The following is an 18,169-nucleotide window of genomic DNA, read 5'->3' on the forward strand; positions in this document are numbered from 1 at the left end:
CCAGAGTGTGCTTATACCAGGAAAAGAGTTTGATAAACATGGGATGAGTAAAACATGGCTGATACCTTTCCTTCTTCATCACATGGGGTATGGATCTGGAAATAGTCTTTGGTAGTACAGGGTGGGCGATCCACACACTCACTGGCTCCTTCCTCTGCAACACAGAGAGAGAGAGAGAGAGAGAGAGAGAGAGAGAGAGAGAGAGAGAGAGAGAGAGAGAGAGAGAGAGAGAGAGAGAGAAATCACTTCAGAAATGGACCAATTCCTTTGTGACCTTAAGAAAAAATGAACACCAAAACACAAATGGAAGCTAACATGTAAAAAAAAGAAAATCACTGTACAGAGTAGCTTAACTATCCAAGCCTTAAGCAAATAAAAATTTGGGGGTTGTTGTTGTTGTTGTTGTTGTTGTTTTAGTTTGGTTTGGTTTGGTTTTTCTCTGTGTAGTTTTGGTGCCTGTCCTGGATCTTGCTCTGTAGACCAGGCTGGCCTTGAACTCACAGAGATCTGTCTGTCTCTGCCTCCCGAGTGCTGGTATTAAAGGTGTGTACCACCACCACCCGGCCAAGATTTGGTTTTTGTTTGTTTGTTTGTTTGTTTGTTTGTTTGTTTTGCTTTTCCAAGAGCGGGTTTCTCTACACAGCCCTGGCCATCCTGGGTATTCAAGGCATACACCACTATCACCTAGCTATATGTTTGTATTTTTATCTTCCCCAGAGGGAGGATAAGTATTTCCATGATACATCTGCATCAGGGCAGCTGTTTCCAGACAATATTAGATTTTTCCTATATTATCACTGAACACTGGAAATCTGGAACAAATTAAAAACTTCTAAGTACCTCTCTACAGTCTCTATGGTAACAAATAATGAAAGTAAACAGTTGGCTAGACTGATGCAAACACATCTGGACCAATTATCTCTGGAGTGTGGAATAAAAGAAAATCATAGACAAAGGGAGAAAGTCATTCACAGAAGGGCACTAGTGTGTCATGTTGTCCCTATCCAACATGAATTCATCTCGTCGCATCGGCCTGTGGTCCGTCACTGCTACCCCACTTACTCTGCCATGTGAGGTACACTTGGCCAACACTAGCATGGAAAGAGAAGAATAAAATGGTCAATTAGCCTTACCTGAAAACTGGGAGTCCTCCTTACACCTTATGCACTCTTTGGCTCCCTTCTCAGAATAGGTGTTTCTGGGGCACATTTGGCAGTTAAATGAGCCTGGTTTGTTGCTGAAAGTGCCTGGCTTACATGGGAAGCACTCTGAGGTGTACGCCACCCCTGTGTAGGAAGGAAAAACAGGGCTTGGGAGGGAGCACCCAGTCCAGTGAACACATCAGCATCTATTTGCTGCTTCTGCACAGAAGAGAGAGATGCTAACAGTAATGTGAGCCTAGATTCTTTATTTACCTAGAACAAAGACAGATGCAGTGTACGAGCAAGCAGGAAAGACCCTGGAAATGGCTGTGTAGTGGTTTGTACTCCCAGCTTTGTCCAGCAGGTGTCCCGATGACTAATGAGGTAACGTCCCTATGTGCCTACTCCTAGGATGCAGCAAAACACCCCAACCTTTACTAAAGGGGAATTGCAGCTGTAACTCAATGCACTTCACTTGAGCATGAACCATGGCAGTGTTTATTGGTGCCTCAGCTGGACTAGAAATGACCCATCTGCTCAGAAAGGCACAAGAGGCTTAGAAAACAGCCAGACTCTTATTATTTTTATGAATATAACAATGATGAGATTATCTGGCATAATTTACATATCTCTGATGAGTAATGGGCTCTTGTATACAAATACACTTTCATTTTATTTAAAAAAAAAAAACCCTGAAAATTATCATTGTGTTTACTGCTTTACACTGATTAAATAATCCAGTTTAAGGGTAGGAGGAAAAAGAAAAAACTGATTAATCAATTTGGTGGATATAAAACTAAGGTTTTCAGACTTGTCTGAGGTCTGACATTAATTTGTGTCTGTATTAGAAACCCTTGAGTCAGTTAAACCGACACTCTAATAAACATTTTAGCAATAAAATTGGACTGGTGACTCCCGGGGCTCAGAGCTACGAAATACCTTCGATGGTGATATTTTTCACTAGCACGGGCTTGACAGCCTTAGAGCCCACAAGGATGCCTGTCGTTCTCCAGTACAGAATATTGGTGCCTGGTTTCAGCATCACCTACAGAAAGAAGCACAAGACACTCGGGTCGGACAAGCTATTTCTAACCACAGGCAAAATCTACTCCCTTATACCCTCTTTTAATCCTTTATATAATCACCAGTAAAATAGAATTAAAAAAACTTAAATACTCTTAATTCCAGCCTAAGATATAATGAAGTTGTTTTAAAATTAAAAATCAAACAGTCTGGCATTCTGACAATCCACAAATACACTAAGGAAGAAACTAAGTCTAAAAAGATAAACTTGTTTTTAAACTTCAAAGTTGTGGCTTATACACAGAAGGGCTCTATCATACAGAGTAAACGAATCTGAGCCCAAGCATCTACTTTGACAGTAATGTTATTCTTAAGGTCCATCTCTGGGCTGTAAAAAGAAGAAAGTCAGCATAGTGCTTATTTCTGCTGTGGCCTGGATATGGCATGTGTGCTCCCTAGAGATCCATATGTAGGAAGCCTGGTCCCCAAGTGTGGCAGTTGTGAACTTCTGTGAGGAGAGACTATGGGATGTAGTTAGGTCACTGAGAACATTGCCTTCTGAAGAGGCTAGTGCTGGTCTCGTGTGTTAGTTCCCTCAGGACTGACTGTAGCAAAGGAGCAAGCCTGGGTCTCGGCACAGTCTCCACCTGTCCGACTTCTGGCTTCACCATTGAGCACCTTTGATCACATTCCTGCCATCTGATGCCATCTTCCCCAGAGCTGGGAAGACGTAGGTACTGTGACCTTAAACCTCCAAAATGGAATTGAATAAGCCTTTTAAATATAGAAAGTATCCAACATTGGGTATTTTATTCAGTGGCAGAAAATGGGTTACATAGCTTTGTAGCTTTTAAAAACTATTCATAGGCTGGGCGGTGGTGGCGCACGCCGTTAATCCCAGCACTCAGGAGGCAGAGGCAGGCGGATCTCTGTGAGTTCGAGGCCAGCCTGGTCTACAGAGCAAGATCCAGGAAAGGTGCAAAGCTACACAGAGAAACCCTGTCTTGAAAAACCAAAAAAAAAAAAAAAAAAAAAACTATTCAGTGAGCCACAGTGTGACAGGAAAAAGAGAAAATGCGCTGTTCTACAGGTAGCTTGATCTAACTCTAACTTGAGAAATTTAATGACACTCATATTTGCTTCCTTTGCCACTGAGACATTGTCTTCTAATAAATCAGACTAATTTTCTAATCAATTTCTTGCTGATCCAGAGTTAGGAGGTCTTTGCTTTCTCGTTTGATGCCTTTATTCCTCTGTGCACCCTGGCTGATGAAATTCAAGCTATACAGCATTAAAATCTGCCCTACCCCAACATCCTGGAAGAGATGTGGAGAACTAGTGCATTCAGCACATTCCTCTTGTATTAAGTCTTCAGTGATGAAGACAGCACACTGGCTGCCAAAGCCCCATCAACTCCGTCTTGAGGAGAATTGACCTTGAGTGGTACTGATATTACTTTCGAGCAGAGAGATGAAAAATCTGCCTGCAAGTCTGCGTTGTGTGGACTCGAGGATGAGGCATTTCTATAACCACAAAGACTAGGATGACAGTGATGGACAAAGAACTCAGGCTTCACACTGGAGGCTCCGTCTAGGCGCTTACTGCCATCATCTCATTTGACACGGGACAACTGTTCTTCTTTCTTTCTTTTTTGGCTTCATATTAAACTTGTAGTTTTATTCAGGTTTGATTTTTAACAAATGTGTCCGGGAGAGAGCCGCAGGAAAGGGTGAAGCCCATGGGGGCAAGGCCCTCCCAGATGCCTGAGGAGGGATCATGTCTGCTTCCCCACTGCCCTTCTCACCACCGCTAAAGGGGCTTGGGGAAGAGACACAGGCAGGAAAGGGGGCTGGTCCCCAGTTTGTACAAGTGGTGCTTGGGGGGTGAAGGACTATGGAGAACAGGCGACCAGATAAGGGAGAGTGGGATAAAGGGCACAAGACCATTTGCCAGAATCCACAGCTTTCTGATTCCAAATTGAATTAAAAAGAAAAAAAAGGAGAGGTAGGGGACCTAAACCACAAGCAATACCCAGTTCCCTTCCCCCCACCAGGGCTGTGAGGGAAGAGGCAGGTAGTAGCTTCACCAAGGCCATGGCTCCCTCATTCCTGGCCAAGGGAGCTAGGTGAAGGGCAGGGTCTCCCTAACAGTCTGAAGGAGTGAGGAAAATCAAAATAAAACATCAAATAAATTATATAGGAGTCCAGCCAAGGCATAGCCGGAGTGGAACCCAACTGGGGGGGGGGGTGCTCTGTAGGCTCAAGGATCGCTGCTGCCACCACCGCCACCTTGAGAATCAGTTGTTCTGCCATGGCCTTGACTGCAGCAGCTGCCTCCTCTGTCATGGCAGACTGCACCGTGATCAGGATCTCTTCTCCACAGTCATACTTCTGCTCAGTCTCCTTGCCAAGGTCTCCCTCAGGCAGACGAAGTTCCTCTCCTACCTCCCCACTGTCCTGGAGCAGGGATAGGTACCCATCCTGGATGCCAATCAGCTGGAAATCATTCCTTTTAATGTTGGGGGCATCCATATTATGAGTTGACGGGCAGATATCTTCGTATTTCTTCCCAGTAAAAATGTCAATACCAACCAGGTGGACCTTGGCATGGCCATGCTTGCCAGTCTTCGAAGTAGACATCTCGATGATCTTACATGGCCGGCCTTTGAGCACCACAAAACCGTTCTTACATAATGCTGAGCCAGACTGCATTGGGAAGGTGGCTGAGGCCCCTGCATGTCCTGTCTCGAAGTCCAAAGCATCTGCCATTTTAAGAGGCTTCAATTCCAACTCACCAGCTCCTCAGCCTGAAAAAGCCTGCAAAGTAACTGTTCTCATTTCTGATATGAAAGAAAGAACAGAAGCCGGGCGGTGGTGGCGCACGCCTTTAATCCCAGCACTTGGGAGGCAGAGCCAGGCGGATCTCTGTGAGTTCGAGGCCAGCCTGGGCTACCAAGTGAGTTCCAGGAAAGGCACAAAGCTACACAGAGAAACCCTGTCTCAAAAAACCAAAAAAAAAAAAAAAAAAAAAAAAAAGAACAGCCACCAAGTCGTCTATAGAAATACAGAGCCAGGTTTTAAAGCCATGCCTTACTCCAAAAGAACAGTGTCACAATAATAAAAAATGTACTAACACATGTCATCTGAGCATCTCAGATTCAATCATTTAGAGAGGTGTTGGGTAGAAGTAAACTTGACACTATGTGACCAGAGAGGGTAGAATTTTGACCAACAGATAGCAAATACATAGAAAGTGGGTTGGCATTCCAAAAGTGGGTGGATTTTGTGACAATCAGGTCTATGCAATGATAGAGACTGCACAGGGCCCAAAAAGCAAACCTGAAAAATGACTTCCTAAAAACACCACCGAGACCGTGGAATGAAAGCAATTCATGATCTTTCCAATGACCAGATACTGGTCTATCACACGTGGCAGGCACATTTGTAAACTTGCATAATCGAACTTAGTAACATTTTGTATCAGTTTAAAATAGCTTTCTAAGTTGTTGAGTCCCACTTAATTTAAGGGAAGAAAGCTGGGATGAGAGAGAAATAGCAAAACATTCTAAGGAAAGGGGAAAACAGAAAAATAATTTAAAATTTTAAATGTGAGCCTACGAAACATAAAGGCAATTTCTTTGCTAAACGGAACTTATCTAAAGTAGCAGACCATGCCATCCTTTTTATTTTCTTAGAATGAATGCTTAGAAATAGTTGGGAAATGGAAGGAGAAGAATGGAATTGGTGTCAACAAATAAACACAGGAAAAGAGACTTACAGAATGGGAGCCCCATTCTCCATTGTCTGTGAGTTTCACCCACTTGTCTGTGGTGGCATCCATCTCCTGGCACTGGTCATTCTGAATCTGTGAGTTAAACACAGGGGCTCAGTAATACTTTTGGAATAATAGCTGTCGTTCATTTCTGTTCCCAACACATGCTGCAAGAACACCCTTTAACCCATTTTAAACAATGAAGGAAGGAATCTCCAACAAGTAAACATGCCAAGAGGGAGTGGTTCTGACTAAACCATCTCATTGTTGTAACCAAATGCCAGGCCATTAAGGAAAGTGAGAATATTTACCACTGGAAAGTCATTACAAAGCCTCTGTCCAGCTTACCCAAGTGTTTTAACAATTCACATTCACCATGCAAGTCTGAGTTTAAAAGCAAAGTCGATTCTATTCAATTTAAAATTTTTCTCTTTTTGAGAATTTCATACATGAGTATACTGTATTTAAATCATTTCCAACCCTCCTTCTTCCTCTTAAGCCCCTCCCTCACATCCCCACCCACTCCGGGGTTCCTGACCTCTTCTGCATTTATTATATATATACAAACACTTATGGAGTCAATAACACTACGCATATGAACACATGTTAAGGATGAATACTTGAAACTGGTTAATCTACTAGGAGGTTACACCCTAGAGGAAACTGATTCTCCCTCACTCAGCAACCATTGATTGCACCAAGATTTCCATCTAGGGGTGGGGGCTTGTGGACTCGCCCCTTCCCTCATTGGCATGTTGACTAGTGTGGTCATTATTCAGGTCTCTTTTAGGCAACCATACTGCTAAGATTTCATTGGTGCAGCTTCTCTGTCAGGTCTTGATGTCACTATCTCACAGCAGATGTCCTGAAATTTGGGCTCTCAAGACTTTCCTGTCCCCTCTTCTACAGTATTCCCTGAGCCTGAGGAGTGGGGGTTGCATTGTGGATATATCAGCTGGAGATGGGCACCCCAAGTCTATCTCCTCTGCATTTTCACCAATTGTGGATCTCGGTTATAACTGCCATCTGATGCAAAAAGAAACTTCTTTGGTAAGGAGTGAGAGCTACATTGATCTGCAAATTTCACTGACAGCAGTAAAAATTTAAATTAGCAAATAGTGTGCCTTGGTTGTCAGTTTCCCAGAACGTAAGCTAAATATGTAGCTAAATGGTTATGGACAAAATCAAATTCCTAACCTTCGTAATGGAGCAAATATTAATCATTTACCATAACAATTAAAATGATTAGAGATAGTATTTTTCACATTAAACATCTTGAACTCTCTGGGTAATCCTTCAAAAGTGCTTAGAGGTTAGGATATTACTTTTTCAGGTCTACAAAAAGTACAGAGATATCTAAAATCCAGGCCATCATTCTAGTACAGCAATGGTCAACAGCAGGTAGAGGCAGATCTCATCACATGTACTCATCACCCATCAAAACTATCTTTCTCTTCTTTAAACTATTCTTGCTGCCTTTCTTATTTTCCTATTTATCACAAAGCTTAAAGTGTTCTCACTAAGAGAAGTTTCTAAAGACTTAACCAGAAAACAGTTCCACGTGCAATATCGTTATCAAGAGAATAGCCAATTAATATTTCCTTTAATTGAATTTGAGCCCTGTTTCTCCTCTGACCATCACGATCACTGTGACACCAGCGTTAAGTCATTTCATAGATGCTACAGGCTCTGAATATACCTTTAATGAACAACTAATAGGCAAGTTAAAGGCTTTTTTACATGGGAAAGCAGATATCATGTGATTGCGACATTCCCCGATACTCTGAAGAAATGAGTTCCATTACTCATTTTGAAACTAGTTTAGGTGTAATTATGGACCGATAACTTCTTTACATTTCAGCTTCATCATTTTTTTATTAAGAAATTTTTTTATTCATTTTACATACCTATCAGATCCACCTCTTCCCTCCTCTTACCCCTCTAGCCTCCCCCCTCAGCCCACCCCCCATTCCCTCCTACCACGGGGAGTCAGCTGCCTCATCATTTTTAAAAGAAATGCTGATTAAAGTCTCACTTGGTGCTCAAACCCAACACTTCAATACTTCGAATTAAACAGTTTACATGTATTTTTCTCCACATCCGCCTACAACTTTATCTTCAAACATTTCCTTTTCATCACTGACTAATGATGACTGAGGAGTGTTGACTTTCTGAGTCAATAAATCACAATCTATAAGCGTGAAACATCAATAAAGGGATCAGCATGAGCTTCCCACCCCTTTCAGACTCTAAACCAGATGAACACAGGCATCTCTGTGGGAAAGGAACAAAATGCTATGCCCTAAAAGCACCTTTGTTGGCTGCCCTCAAGAGACTTGTTGGGAAATATAAAGCATCTGTCTAGTCACAGCAATTAGAACCTTGTCTCACTTCCTAATTTTATTTTCTGCAATGCTATTGAAATGTCCCAAGAAATACTCACTCATTCTCACAAGCTTTTTTGCAAACAGGATACACTTGAAAAAGTAAATCTGTTGAAATGTTGCTTACCCTCTTAAAACATCAAAGTATACCCATACTAGAAGTTCCTCGAAATGCCTTATCAAACAATCCACTTCACAGAAGGGAGCAGTGATAGCCGGAAAGTCAGACTTACTGCCCAAGAACACACAGCTACTAATTATAGAGTTAAGGCCACAGTCAAAACCTCTTCACTTCAAAAGCAAGGCTTATACCTTCATGGGAAATAGTTCTTACCATCAAACTTTTGATATAGAAACTGTAATTACTGATTTAGAAACACTCATCACCAATATCAATAAAAATTTGTTTTAGAATTTTTTGTATATTCTTTTCTTAAAATCTGGATCATAGGAGCATTTTTCCCATTGCTTGCAAAACAAACACTGTGTATAGTGTAAGTCCATCTGAAAACATTTTCTCAAGAATTTGAGTCACTGTCATAATAAATATTACTAGATCAGCTACAGCTTATATTAAACAGCCTCAGTAGTTATTCTGTTAGCATATGATTATAGCTTAGATTCTGTCATTCTACTTAAGCTCATGACAGACACATCAACTATTTTATCCAGTGAGTCCTTTCAACAGTACAAAATTCACAGAATTGGAACATACAGCCATTTTTACTTTTTAAATAATTGTGAATGAACAAATAATTTAGTCAGTAAGAAAATATTTACTGACTTGCAAAGAAATACTTTAAGTAAAAAACAAAAAGTTTTAATATAATTTAGCATAATAGAAACTGTTATGACGACTCGATCATTAGTTCAGATCCCCAGCACATGTACAAGATGGCTATTGTGGCACACATCTCTAAGGCCAGCACTAGAAGAGCAGAGAAAGGCAGATCTCAGATCTGCAGAGCAGGCTGCCCAGCCTGCAGATCTGGAGCTGAATTCAGGATTCAGGAGCTGAATCTGTGAGCTCAGGTTCACTGAGATACGCTGTTTCAAAATATTAAAGTGGAGAGTGAGAGAGGAAAACATCAACTTCTGTTCTCCACACATGCACACACATGTTCCTCCATATACACACATGTTATGAACATGAAATACCTTTCTACATACACAATGCATAGAAAATAGTAGCTTTTGTAGCTAAAAAAAAAAAAAAAAAAAGGAACCTTGGAAAAATTATTTGTGACATATGTCTAAGCCAAATGGCCACCTGATGAACATAACCAGAAACAAGCCCACCTTATGCCACAAGATAGATCTGAAAAGTAAAGAAACTGTTAATTTGAACACAAAGTGCCATGGGGGGGACTTTATTTTAACACTGAAAACACCTTCCAAAAAGTGAGGAGGCGTAAAGTGGAATGGAATAGGAGGTTTAGAGACAGTCGTATGAATGTTCCTTAAAAATCAAATTCTATAATATGAAAAGCCTTACAAAGAACTCAAAGAAGATGTTGTTGTCCACGTACTGGTACTCAAAGAAGACATAGCCTGACTTCTTAAGGTGCACAGCATAGATCAGAGACACAGTGCAGTCATCACGGTTGGATTCTATATAGTTCCCACGAGGAAGCCAAGAAGAGCTGTGAAGACAGAACCAAAAGTTTTATGTGAGAGCTCAGAAACCTCTTCTAGCCACAATCCTTTGAATCACAAGTAGATTTCATGAGCAAAACAAGCAGATAACGCCAGCTCTGCTGAAACTCCAAGGCTGAACTCCACTACTGAGAAGTTTATCTTTAGTTAATTCATTTTTTTACTTTACTTAAAATAATTACATCATTTCTACCCTTTCCTTCCTCCCTCCAACCCTTCCTGTGTCTTCCCATTCCAGACCCTCCCATGTACACCTCCTTAATCTTTCTCAAATTGCCCTCAGAATAATAATAATACCAATAGACATGGAAGCTGTTCCTGTACAAAAACTACAGTCAACTAACTATTGCTGAGAGAGGGAGATGAACTCCCTAATTGGTTATCCAATACTGAGTAATCAGCCCTGAAATCATACACATACAAGCAACAGTAAATGGATCCACCAGGTTGTATTTATATAGTCATGTGTGTGCATATATACACATAATATTAACAATAACTATAGAAAAGGGTTTATTTTTTATAGCATATGACATCTTAAATCTTTGTCAGGCTTTATGATCAATTTACCATACAAATGCTTTTTGTTTACAAAAAACAAAATCACTAATATTAATATTTATAACCTCAAGTAGAATTACTCTTTCAAATAACATCTGAGTTTGACTTATAGACACACACACACACACACACACACACACACACACAGAGCAGGTCTTTGGAAAGAAATAGTGCTACTAAATGCTAAATATTTAAATTAATGTATAAAGCTGTACTATTTTTGACCTCTTAAATTGTTGAAGAAGTCATGAGATAGAAGATAAAACCTTCACCACTGAGTTAATGCTAGATACACTAAAGCATCCCAAGAATGTCCTGTAAGCAATGGATCTTTCAAACAGAACATTGGTGTGTGTCACGGTTTACAGCATGCTTCACAATATCTGACAGAGGCACCAAGAAAAGGATGTAAATGTGCATTTACCAAGGTAGACCATAGTAGTGCATGGGGCACATTCTTGAGAGCTGTATTTTGTCCTGGCTCCTATTTGTTACTGATCTGTTCTGCTCCATTTGCCGTTTGCTGTGAGTTGAACAGCTGTGTTCTCCCATCCCAACCCCATGGTGGACTAAAACCATGAGCAAAACAAGTCTCTTTACTTTTGGTTGTTTCTAAGGGTCTTTTCAAAAAAGCAATTAATACGGCCTTGGCGCAGTGTTCAGTCAACATTTCTCACTCAACATTTCTCTCTTCACACATGCCGGCCAGTACCTCCATTTTCTACTACAGTCTGAAGCCGCATGAAGGCCTCACCAGATGTCAACACTATGCTCTTGGGCCTGCAAAACTGAACTAAATAAATCTCATTAAAAATTTCTCAGTATCAGGTGCTCTAAAAACAGAAATGCATAGACTAAGACAGGCAGACAGACAGAAAGACAGACAGACAGACAGACAGACACACACACACACACACACACACACACACACACACACAGAGGGGTGGGGAGAGAGAGAGAGAGAGAAGAAAGAGAGAGAACAATCTCATTCTCCAAAGAGAAAAATAAATCATTGCCCCTGAGCTGAGAAAGAACAGAACTGAAGGAAAGAAAGTGAAGGAGGAAGGAAGGAGGCAGGAAGAAGCCAAGAAATGCAGTATTAGCTCAGCTAATTCCTCAGTGTCTTTCAACAATGATGACGATGCCAGGTTCCTGATGAAGCATTCTTGTCAGAAGGTAGCCAGAGGCTTCCTATTTTACTACCTCTCCTTTAATTTCCCAAACACAACACATTACAGGAAATGTTGCCTAGTCGATGGAGAGAACAGAAGGAAGTACCTCTCAGAGGAAAACACTTTTCTTTTTTCCCCCAAGACAAACATTTCTCCAGTGCTATCATATGTGAAGCTAGTGATCACCTAGCAATTAAGCAAAGGACCTTTCAACCTTAGATCCTTAACCCATACTCCTAGAAAATAATCAAGGTCTAAATGAAGGTCAAACACTCAAAAAAGGTGGGGGGAGACATGAATTTCTCTTTAAAAATTAAAGAAAGGTTAGTAGAAACACCACTGCCCTGAGTTTGATTATAAATATAAGATAATGAACTCATTTTTCTAACAGTGCTATTGCATTCTGCATACAATATCTATTATATTGTGAGGCTAATTATTTTCTCATTAAAAATTTAGCTACATTCTTTGTAATGGCAGTCCAAAAAATGCCACTATTCTGAGATGTTCCCTGAGCCTTAGAACAGGGCTTGCGTTAGCTGTGTCAACCGAGGCTGGACATCTCGCTGCCAGCTGTTCTGTGCATTCTGACAAGTTGTGTATTTCTGCAATGGTCTCATAAATGATCCAAAAAGAAGCTTCTGGGATGAGGGATGAGAGCCAAACTTACTTGCAGATATAAGCATAACTATTTAGAATATAGTTAGAAATAGTGCTGGTTTGGGAAAGGGGCAGTAGATTCTCCTCTAGGGACCATGACATGAATAACTGGCTGTTTGCACTATGGGGCATGAGTTTCTTTCTATTGAGCTGGGCTTGAGTCCATTTAGACAGTTGTTGGTGGTAAGCTATAAGTGCCACTATTAGATTCTTGGAATATCTAGCCATGCTAGTCATTGTTGTAGTTAATAGGTTTTACAGCTGGGGAGGACTATTGATTGTTTTCTTCTATTGGCAGCTTGCATAGCACCTTCAGATACTAAGAAAGCTTGTCCCTGAGGAGGAAGCTTCCAGGTCAGTTCCAGCTCAATTCCTCCAAGTCTCAAATGTGTAGTGACTTCATAAAAAGGGTCTTACCCTCAAGTTCTGGGAGGCAACCAAGGGCAACCAAGTAATGGCCTATATTTGATGGCAAGGGGGTCTCTTGGACTCCCCTGACAAAAAACCCAAAGGGCAGTTTCCCATGCCTGGGTTTTTGTTAGTGTGTGGCTATTAGAAGGAGGGAGCATTATTATTCAAGTGATGTAACTTCATTAAGTGTGTGAGTGTGTGTGTGTGTGTGTGTTTTTTAAGTAAACATTGATGAAGAGGAAGTGGAAAGATTTTAAGAGCCAGAGGACCGGGACAGCTACTGTACCTATGAAATATGCTCTCCTAAACACTATCTGCACCATGACAACACCAGTTGACACGACAATGCGGATGAGAGAACTCTCAGCAGGCCCCATTCATAGATAGAGAACTGTACGCAATTAATGGCTGCTCAAAGAGGGAAGGTCAGTCGTTCTCAAGGATGAGCCCCGTTAGGTTATCCAATCCCAAATGGTCAGTTGGTCAGTCATAAACAAATACACATTTGAACAACACTAAATGGACACAGTGGCATATATGTGTGTGTATATATATATATATATGTGTGTGTGTGTGTGTGTGTGTGTGTGTGTGTGTAATAATAAAAGTAATTAAAGAAGAAGAGGTCATAAATTTGAGAGAGGTTGAGGCAACACAGGAGAAATTAGAGGGAGAAGAGGGTGGGAATTATGTAAATAAATCACTCATTTGTTAAATCATTCAATACTATAATCTTTTGCCCTGAGCTCATCTATAATCCTCATTAGTACTAAAACTATCCTCAACTTTTCCTAAAAAAAAATAACGACACCTTTTTCAAGTCGTCAAAGAGCAAAGGTTCGCTTGGGGTCTTACTTGTTACAGCCACCTGGCCTGCTGTCAGAAGGGCCCACCACAGTGTCCATGAATGTGGCAACGTTGGAAAATCCTGCCGGCAACTCATCCCATTCATCAAATTTGATGCCACTGCCCAAGGAGTAGGTGCCTTCAACACACTTACTGCACACCTGGTTCTTCATTTCTAGGTACTCTCCAGAGGCACAGGAGAAAGCTGGAAGGCAGAAAAAGGTGCAGCCCATTAGTCACTGGCCTCTTCCATTAACTGTCTCTCCTCCATATTGTCACCAGAGTTACTTTTATAAAACCCTGAGGAAAGCCTTCCAATGTCTTCATTATTGCTGTTTGCACCCCACAGTCTGCCTCAACCTATTTTACTCTACTCACCTTTTGAGCAAAACAAAATGCATATTAATCCTCTCTTCTGCTACTGTGGCTTTTCTTTCCAGATGTTGGACAAATGATTTTCTCTATCTGGATAACTCCAGTTCCTATGTAAAAATGACCATCTTCATGATAAATTATCCCCCACTCATCTCAGACTGTCAGCCATGCCCCGCTCCATGGCCAAGCAGTCCACTTTCCACAGCTCCTCCACTAAGGTTCATAGAAACTACTGACGAAGGAAGTGCTACTTTTTCTCCACAGGAAAAAAAAGGGTCATTATTTTGGGATTCTTAGTTGTACCTAGCGAAGTCCAAATGAGCAAAATAAGTGAGGCAAGGAACAAAATAGAAAGGGGATACAGGAGAGCACGTAGTAGTTAAGCAAGTTATCCCAGCCTGAAGGAAGCCTTTCAACAGCTTCCACCTTTCTAATATTCAAAATCTGGCCATTTACGCCAGCCTCATCCATGTCTAATGTGAACTATTCTGCCTTCTTAAGAGCTAGACTAAGCCAGTAGTTCTATTGCTAAGTTATTATTCATTCAACAACTGCAAATAAATGTTTCCAAAGTGCATAGCCCTGTGTGGGGTAGAGTTAGAGCTCAAGCCTGGAGGGGGGCTATCTAATCCCTTAATCAGGACATTAAAGAAATAAGAACAAAATAAAATGTCCAAATTAAGCGATGAAAAGAAATCTCCAAGCCCCGTGAAGCAGCAAAGCCTCACAGGCAGGCACACGCCTCTTTTAATACAGTGGAGGACTTAAACAGAAATAAAAACAAGCTGTCTTTAAAAAAAACTAATTAAAGAATTAGAGCTCAAACCCACACTCATCCACCTACTCACCCACTAAACTAATGGAATGATTCTCTTTAGAAAAGCTTAATAATGCTCTTCAGTGAACTTGCAACATTCACATCAAAATCCTGAAATCAGTAGAACAACATAATATCAGCAAAGGTCAGGAAGAGAATATTGCACATTAACTACAAGATCAAAATTATTCTGAAGACAGGGAAGGAAGATCATCTTGGAACAAGGTTGTTACACCTCTTATTAATTTTGTGACATTGAATACATTAATCATCTCTTCGGGCTTTTGTTTCTGAGACAGCTATCACAGTAGCTGCCTCCCAGGATTATGTTAAGAAAATGAAATACAGCACAGTAGTTATCATAACTACCCTGTCATACAGTACATGCTCACCAAGGGCTGCTAGTATCAGTATGAGAACAACCAGCAAAGAAACAGTTAAGGAAAACTATTTCTTTTAGTTTCAGTAAGTTCAAGGTCTTCTGGTAAACTCAGAATTAAACAACAGTCCCTAATATAACTAATGTCATCAACAACAAAGCAACATTTCAAATTATCTTGAAAGACAGTTTATTCTGAAATCAAATATTGATGTTTTAAATTGATTAACAATTAATACAGATGCTTTATTTCACCTTACAGATTCTAATCCATCATGAAGGGAAGATTAGGGAAGGAACCCAAGGCAGGAAGATGGAGGAGAGAACTGATGCAGAGGTCATGGAGGAGTGCTGCTTACTGGCTTGCTCTCCATGGTTTGTTCAGTTTGCTTCCTTATAGAACCCAGGACCACCAGCCCAGGGATGACACCACCCATAGTGGGCTGGGTTCTTCCATATTAGTCAGTAATTAAGAAAATGCTCCAGAGGCATGCCTACAGTTCAATCTGATGGAGGCAATTCTTCATGTGAGGTTTCCTCTTCCTAGATAACCCTAGCTTGTTCCAAGTTAGGGTTCATCTAACTAGTTCATCAGGCCTGTAAATTATTGTGAGTGTACTAAGTGCATGGATTTGAGGATTATGAATAAATTATGCAAACACAGAACCCATAAATCATGAGTATTGACTGTACTTATAATAGACTCATTAAGGAGGAAGGTGTTATGTACAGCTGCCAGGTAAGAAAATTGAGCCACAGTATATTTAAAAGACCTGATTACCTGGGTACCTGATAACAGACAGCACAGATAACAGTCTAGCTTGCTTGGTTCTAAAAGCAATACCCTACCTTAAAGAAAGGAGAAACAGTTCTGACTAATTCAGTACCACCTTCCACATCACTCTTCATTCCCTTCAGCTGTTATGCGGTCTTCATCTTCACCATAAAACACTAGTTGATTCCTACTCTCATATTAGTTGTATTTCATATGCTAAACCAAAAATATGCACTTGGGAACTGTTTTAGCAAGCTCCTAACTTCCATAAGTCTAATAACTTTGTTTGTGAATGGAAGATAAAAGCAATATCCATCTCAAAAAACTAAGGGAATAGGTGAATGGAGCATTGTTCAATACACCTGGCATATGCCACAAACAATTGTTTTGTACACTATTCACCTCAGGAACATGTAAATAATAACACTGCCACTAGGTTGGTGTTACTTTGTCTCTACAGAACAACTATGTAGTCCAGGTTCATCAAGTATGGGCCTTTAACAATACAGGAAAGCTAGGATGTCCTCAAGTGTTTCATCCTTTAATAGTTTGCTTCTATTCTCTCTTTCTGTCATCCCAATAGGCACATGTCAAAGGAAGAACTACACACTCCGTTAAAATTTAATTGATATCACAAGATTATACTGATTTAATTTAATTGATTTCACAGAGTTATAGCAATGCCTACCTCTGCTAGCAAGCACAAGCATCTCCTTCTTTGATACTTTCTCTCAAAATGTCACTCACTTTCTCTCTCCACACTGATCTTGGCATTCAGGCTTTAATACGGTCCACAGTTTCGGTGACGGCACTGTTGTTGTCATTTGTTTGTTAGTATAACATAGGATACTTAAATTAGGCAGGGTAGTGCAGAATTTTTCTAGATATTAGCTGCTGTATGGATTGGCTATATTTCATTTCAGTTAATTGGTCATTTCTAAAGTAAAAAATAGCTTTTTTCAACAACCTTGAAATCCTACCATAACTGAATGAAACTGACAATTAACAAACCCCAGAGCTTTGGTAGAAGGACTATGTTAGGTTTTCAATGCTTGGACAAAATACCTACACAAAACAAACTAAAGAAGCATGGTTTCATTTTGGCTTACTTTCACAAGTTTTGGTCCATCATGGTAGGGGGATAATGGCGGAACAGATTTTGTCACATCATGGTGGCCAGTAATCAAGAGAATGCCTAAACTCACTGGCTTTCACCTTTCTGGCCTATTCCTCCATCCAGGACCCCCTGCCCTCTTCCCCACCACCACCTATTAAGCGGTGCTATCCACATTAAGGGTAGGTCTTTCTTCTTTACTTAATTCTCTCTGGAAATACCCTCACGGTTACACCAAGAATTGCTCTTGGCTAATCTGCTAGGAACTTCCCAATTCAATCACACTGAGAAGAACAGAACACAAAGAGACAGACAGAGACGGAAAGGGAGGGGGACAGAGAGAGAGAGGTAAACACAGGGAGACAGAGACAGACAGAGAGAGAGAGACAAACAGAACCAGAGAGACAAAGGCATAGACAGACAGACAGAGAGAAACAGAGTCTCAGAGACAGAGAGAGACAGAGACCTTCTTGTCTAAGGTTGCCACTATTTGGCAGCGGCCTCAGTCTGGGATTTCACAGTATTTTACCACAGCAGAAACTGGAAGAGAGATATTTAAAACTCAACCCCCTAAAGTCCAGGAGGTCATGCATTCATCTCCATTCTTTTTCTTGGCTCTCTGACTCTGCTTTCCTGACATCTGTTTCTACAACTATGAATCTGAAAGGACTCAAATACACAGGTGCAAAGAACCAGACATGGGAAACACAAAATTAGTCCATCACCAAATAACAAAGCCACAGGCAGCTTTCTGACTCTCCAAGTTTCTATTCTCACATTCCATTGGAAACATCCCATCCTCTTCCTCTTCATAGGTCTGCTTACAGGGACCCAGTAAGAGACCATGAAAAGTAGAGTCTCTGTGGGAAATAGAGCATGATAGAAAAAGTCAAGGCATTACAGTTATTGTGCAAATACAATGTGCTAAGAAAGTTATTAAATCAAATTGTTTATACGCTGACTATCATCTGTGATTTATGTCTATCAATAAAAAGTCTATTTTTAATCTGTTTATCACAGAGACTCTTGGTTTTAATTTTTCTCCATCTAGAAGCCTCATGTTTTAAAAGACTATGGCTATAA

At 40.6% G+C, this 18,169-nt stretch overlaps 2 protein-coding genes across 2 annotated transcripts in view; both read right to left on the minus strand.

Moving 5' to 3' along the window:
- The window catches only part of Elapor2 (endosome-lysosome associated apoptosis and autophagy regulator family member 2), a 178,754-nt gene that overhangs the window by 53,011 nt on the left and 107,574 nt on the right, over positions 1–18,169 (minus strand). The window contains exons 3-8 of the mRNA XM_059257269.1: positions 13,636–13,831; positions 9,816–9,963; positions 5,943–6,029; positions 2,082–2,187; positions 1,134–1,286; positions 66–154 (exon numbers count right to left, since the gene is read on the minus strand). Coding sequence (XP_059113252.1) covers positions 66–154; positions 1,134–1,286; positions 2,082–2,187; positions 5,943–6,029; positions 9,816–9,963; positions 13,636–13,831 — 779 coding nt within the window. The remainder of the gene's footprint in view (positions 1–65; positions 155–1,133; positions 1,287–2,081; positions 2,188–5,942; positions 6,030–9,815; positions 9,964–13,635; positions 13,832–18,169) is intronic.
- On the minus strand, positions 4,268–4,951 carry LOC131905550 (eukaryotic translation initiation factor 5A-1-like). The gene has a single exon (XM_059256435.1). It carries the CDS (start codon positions 4,931–4,933, stop codon positions 4,268–4,270), a length of 666 nt encoding a protein of 221 aa, XP_059112418.1. The 5' UTR covers positions 4,934–4,951.

The sequence above is a fragment of the Peromyscus eremicus genome, chromosome 3, assembly GCF_949786415.1.
Source record: "Peromyscus eremicus chromosome 3, PerEre_H2_v1, whole genome shotgun sequence".
Taxonomy (NCBI): domain Eukaryota; kingdom Metazoa; phylum Chordata; class Mammalia; order Rodentia; family Cricetidae; genus Peromyscus; species Peromyscus eremicus.

What these genes read in the sequence shown, in the direction of transcription:
- LOC131905550 (XM_059256435.1), bottom strand. Translation starts at nt 4,933, where the DNA reads ATGGCAGATGCTTTGGACTTCGAGACAGGACATGCAGGGGCCTCAGCC.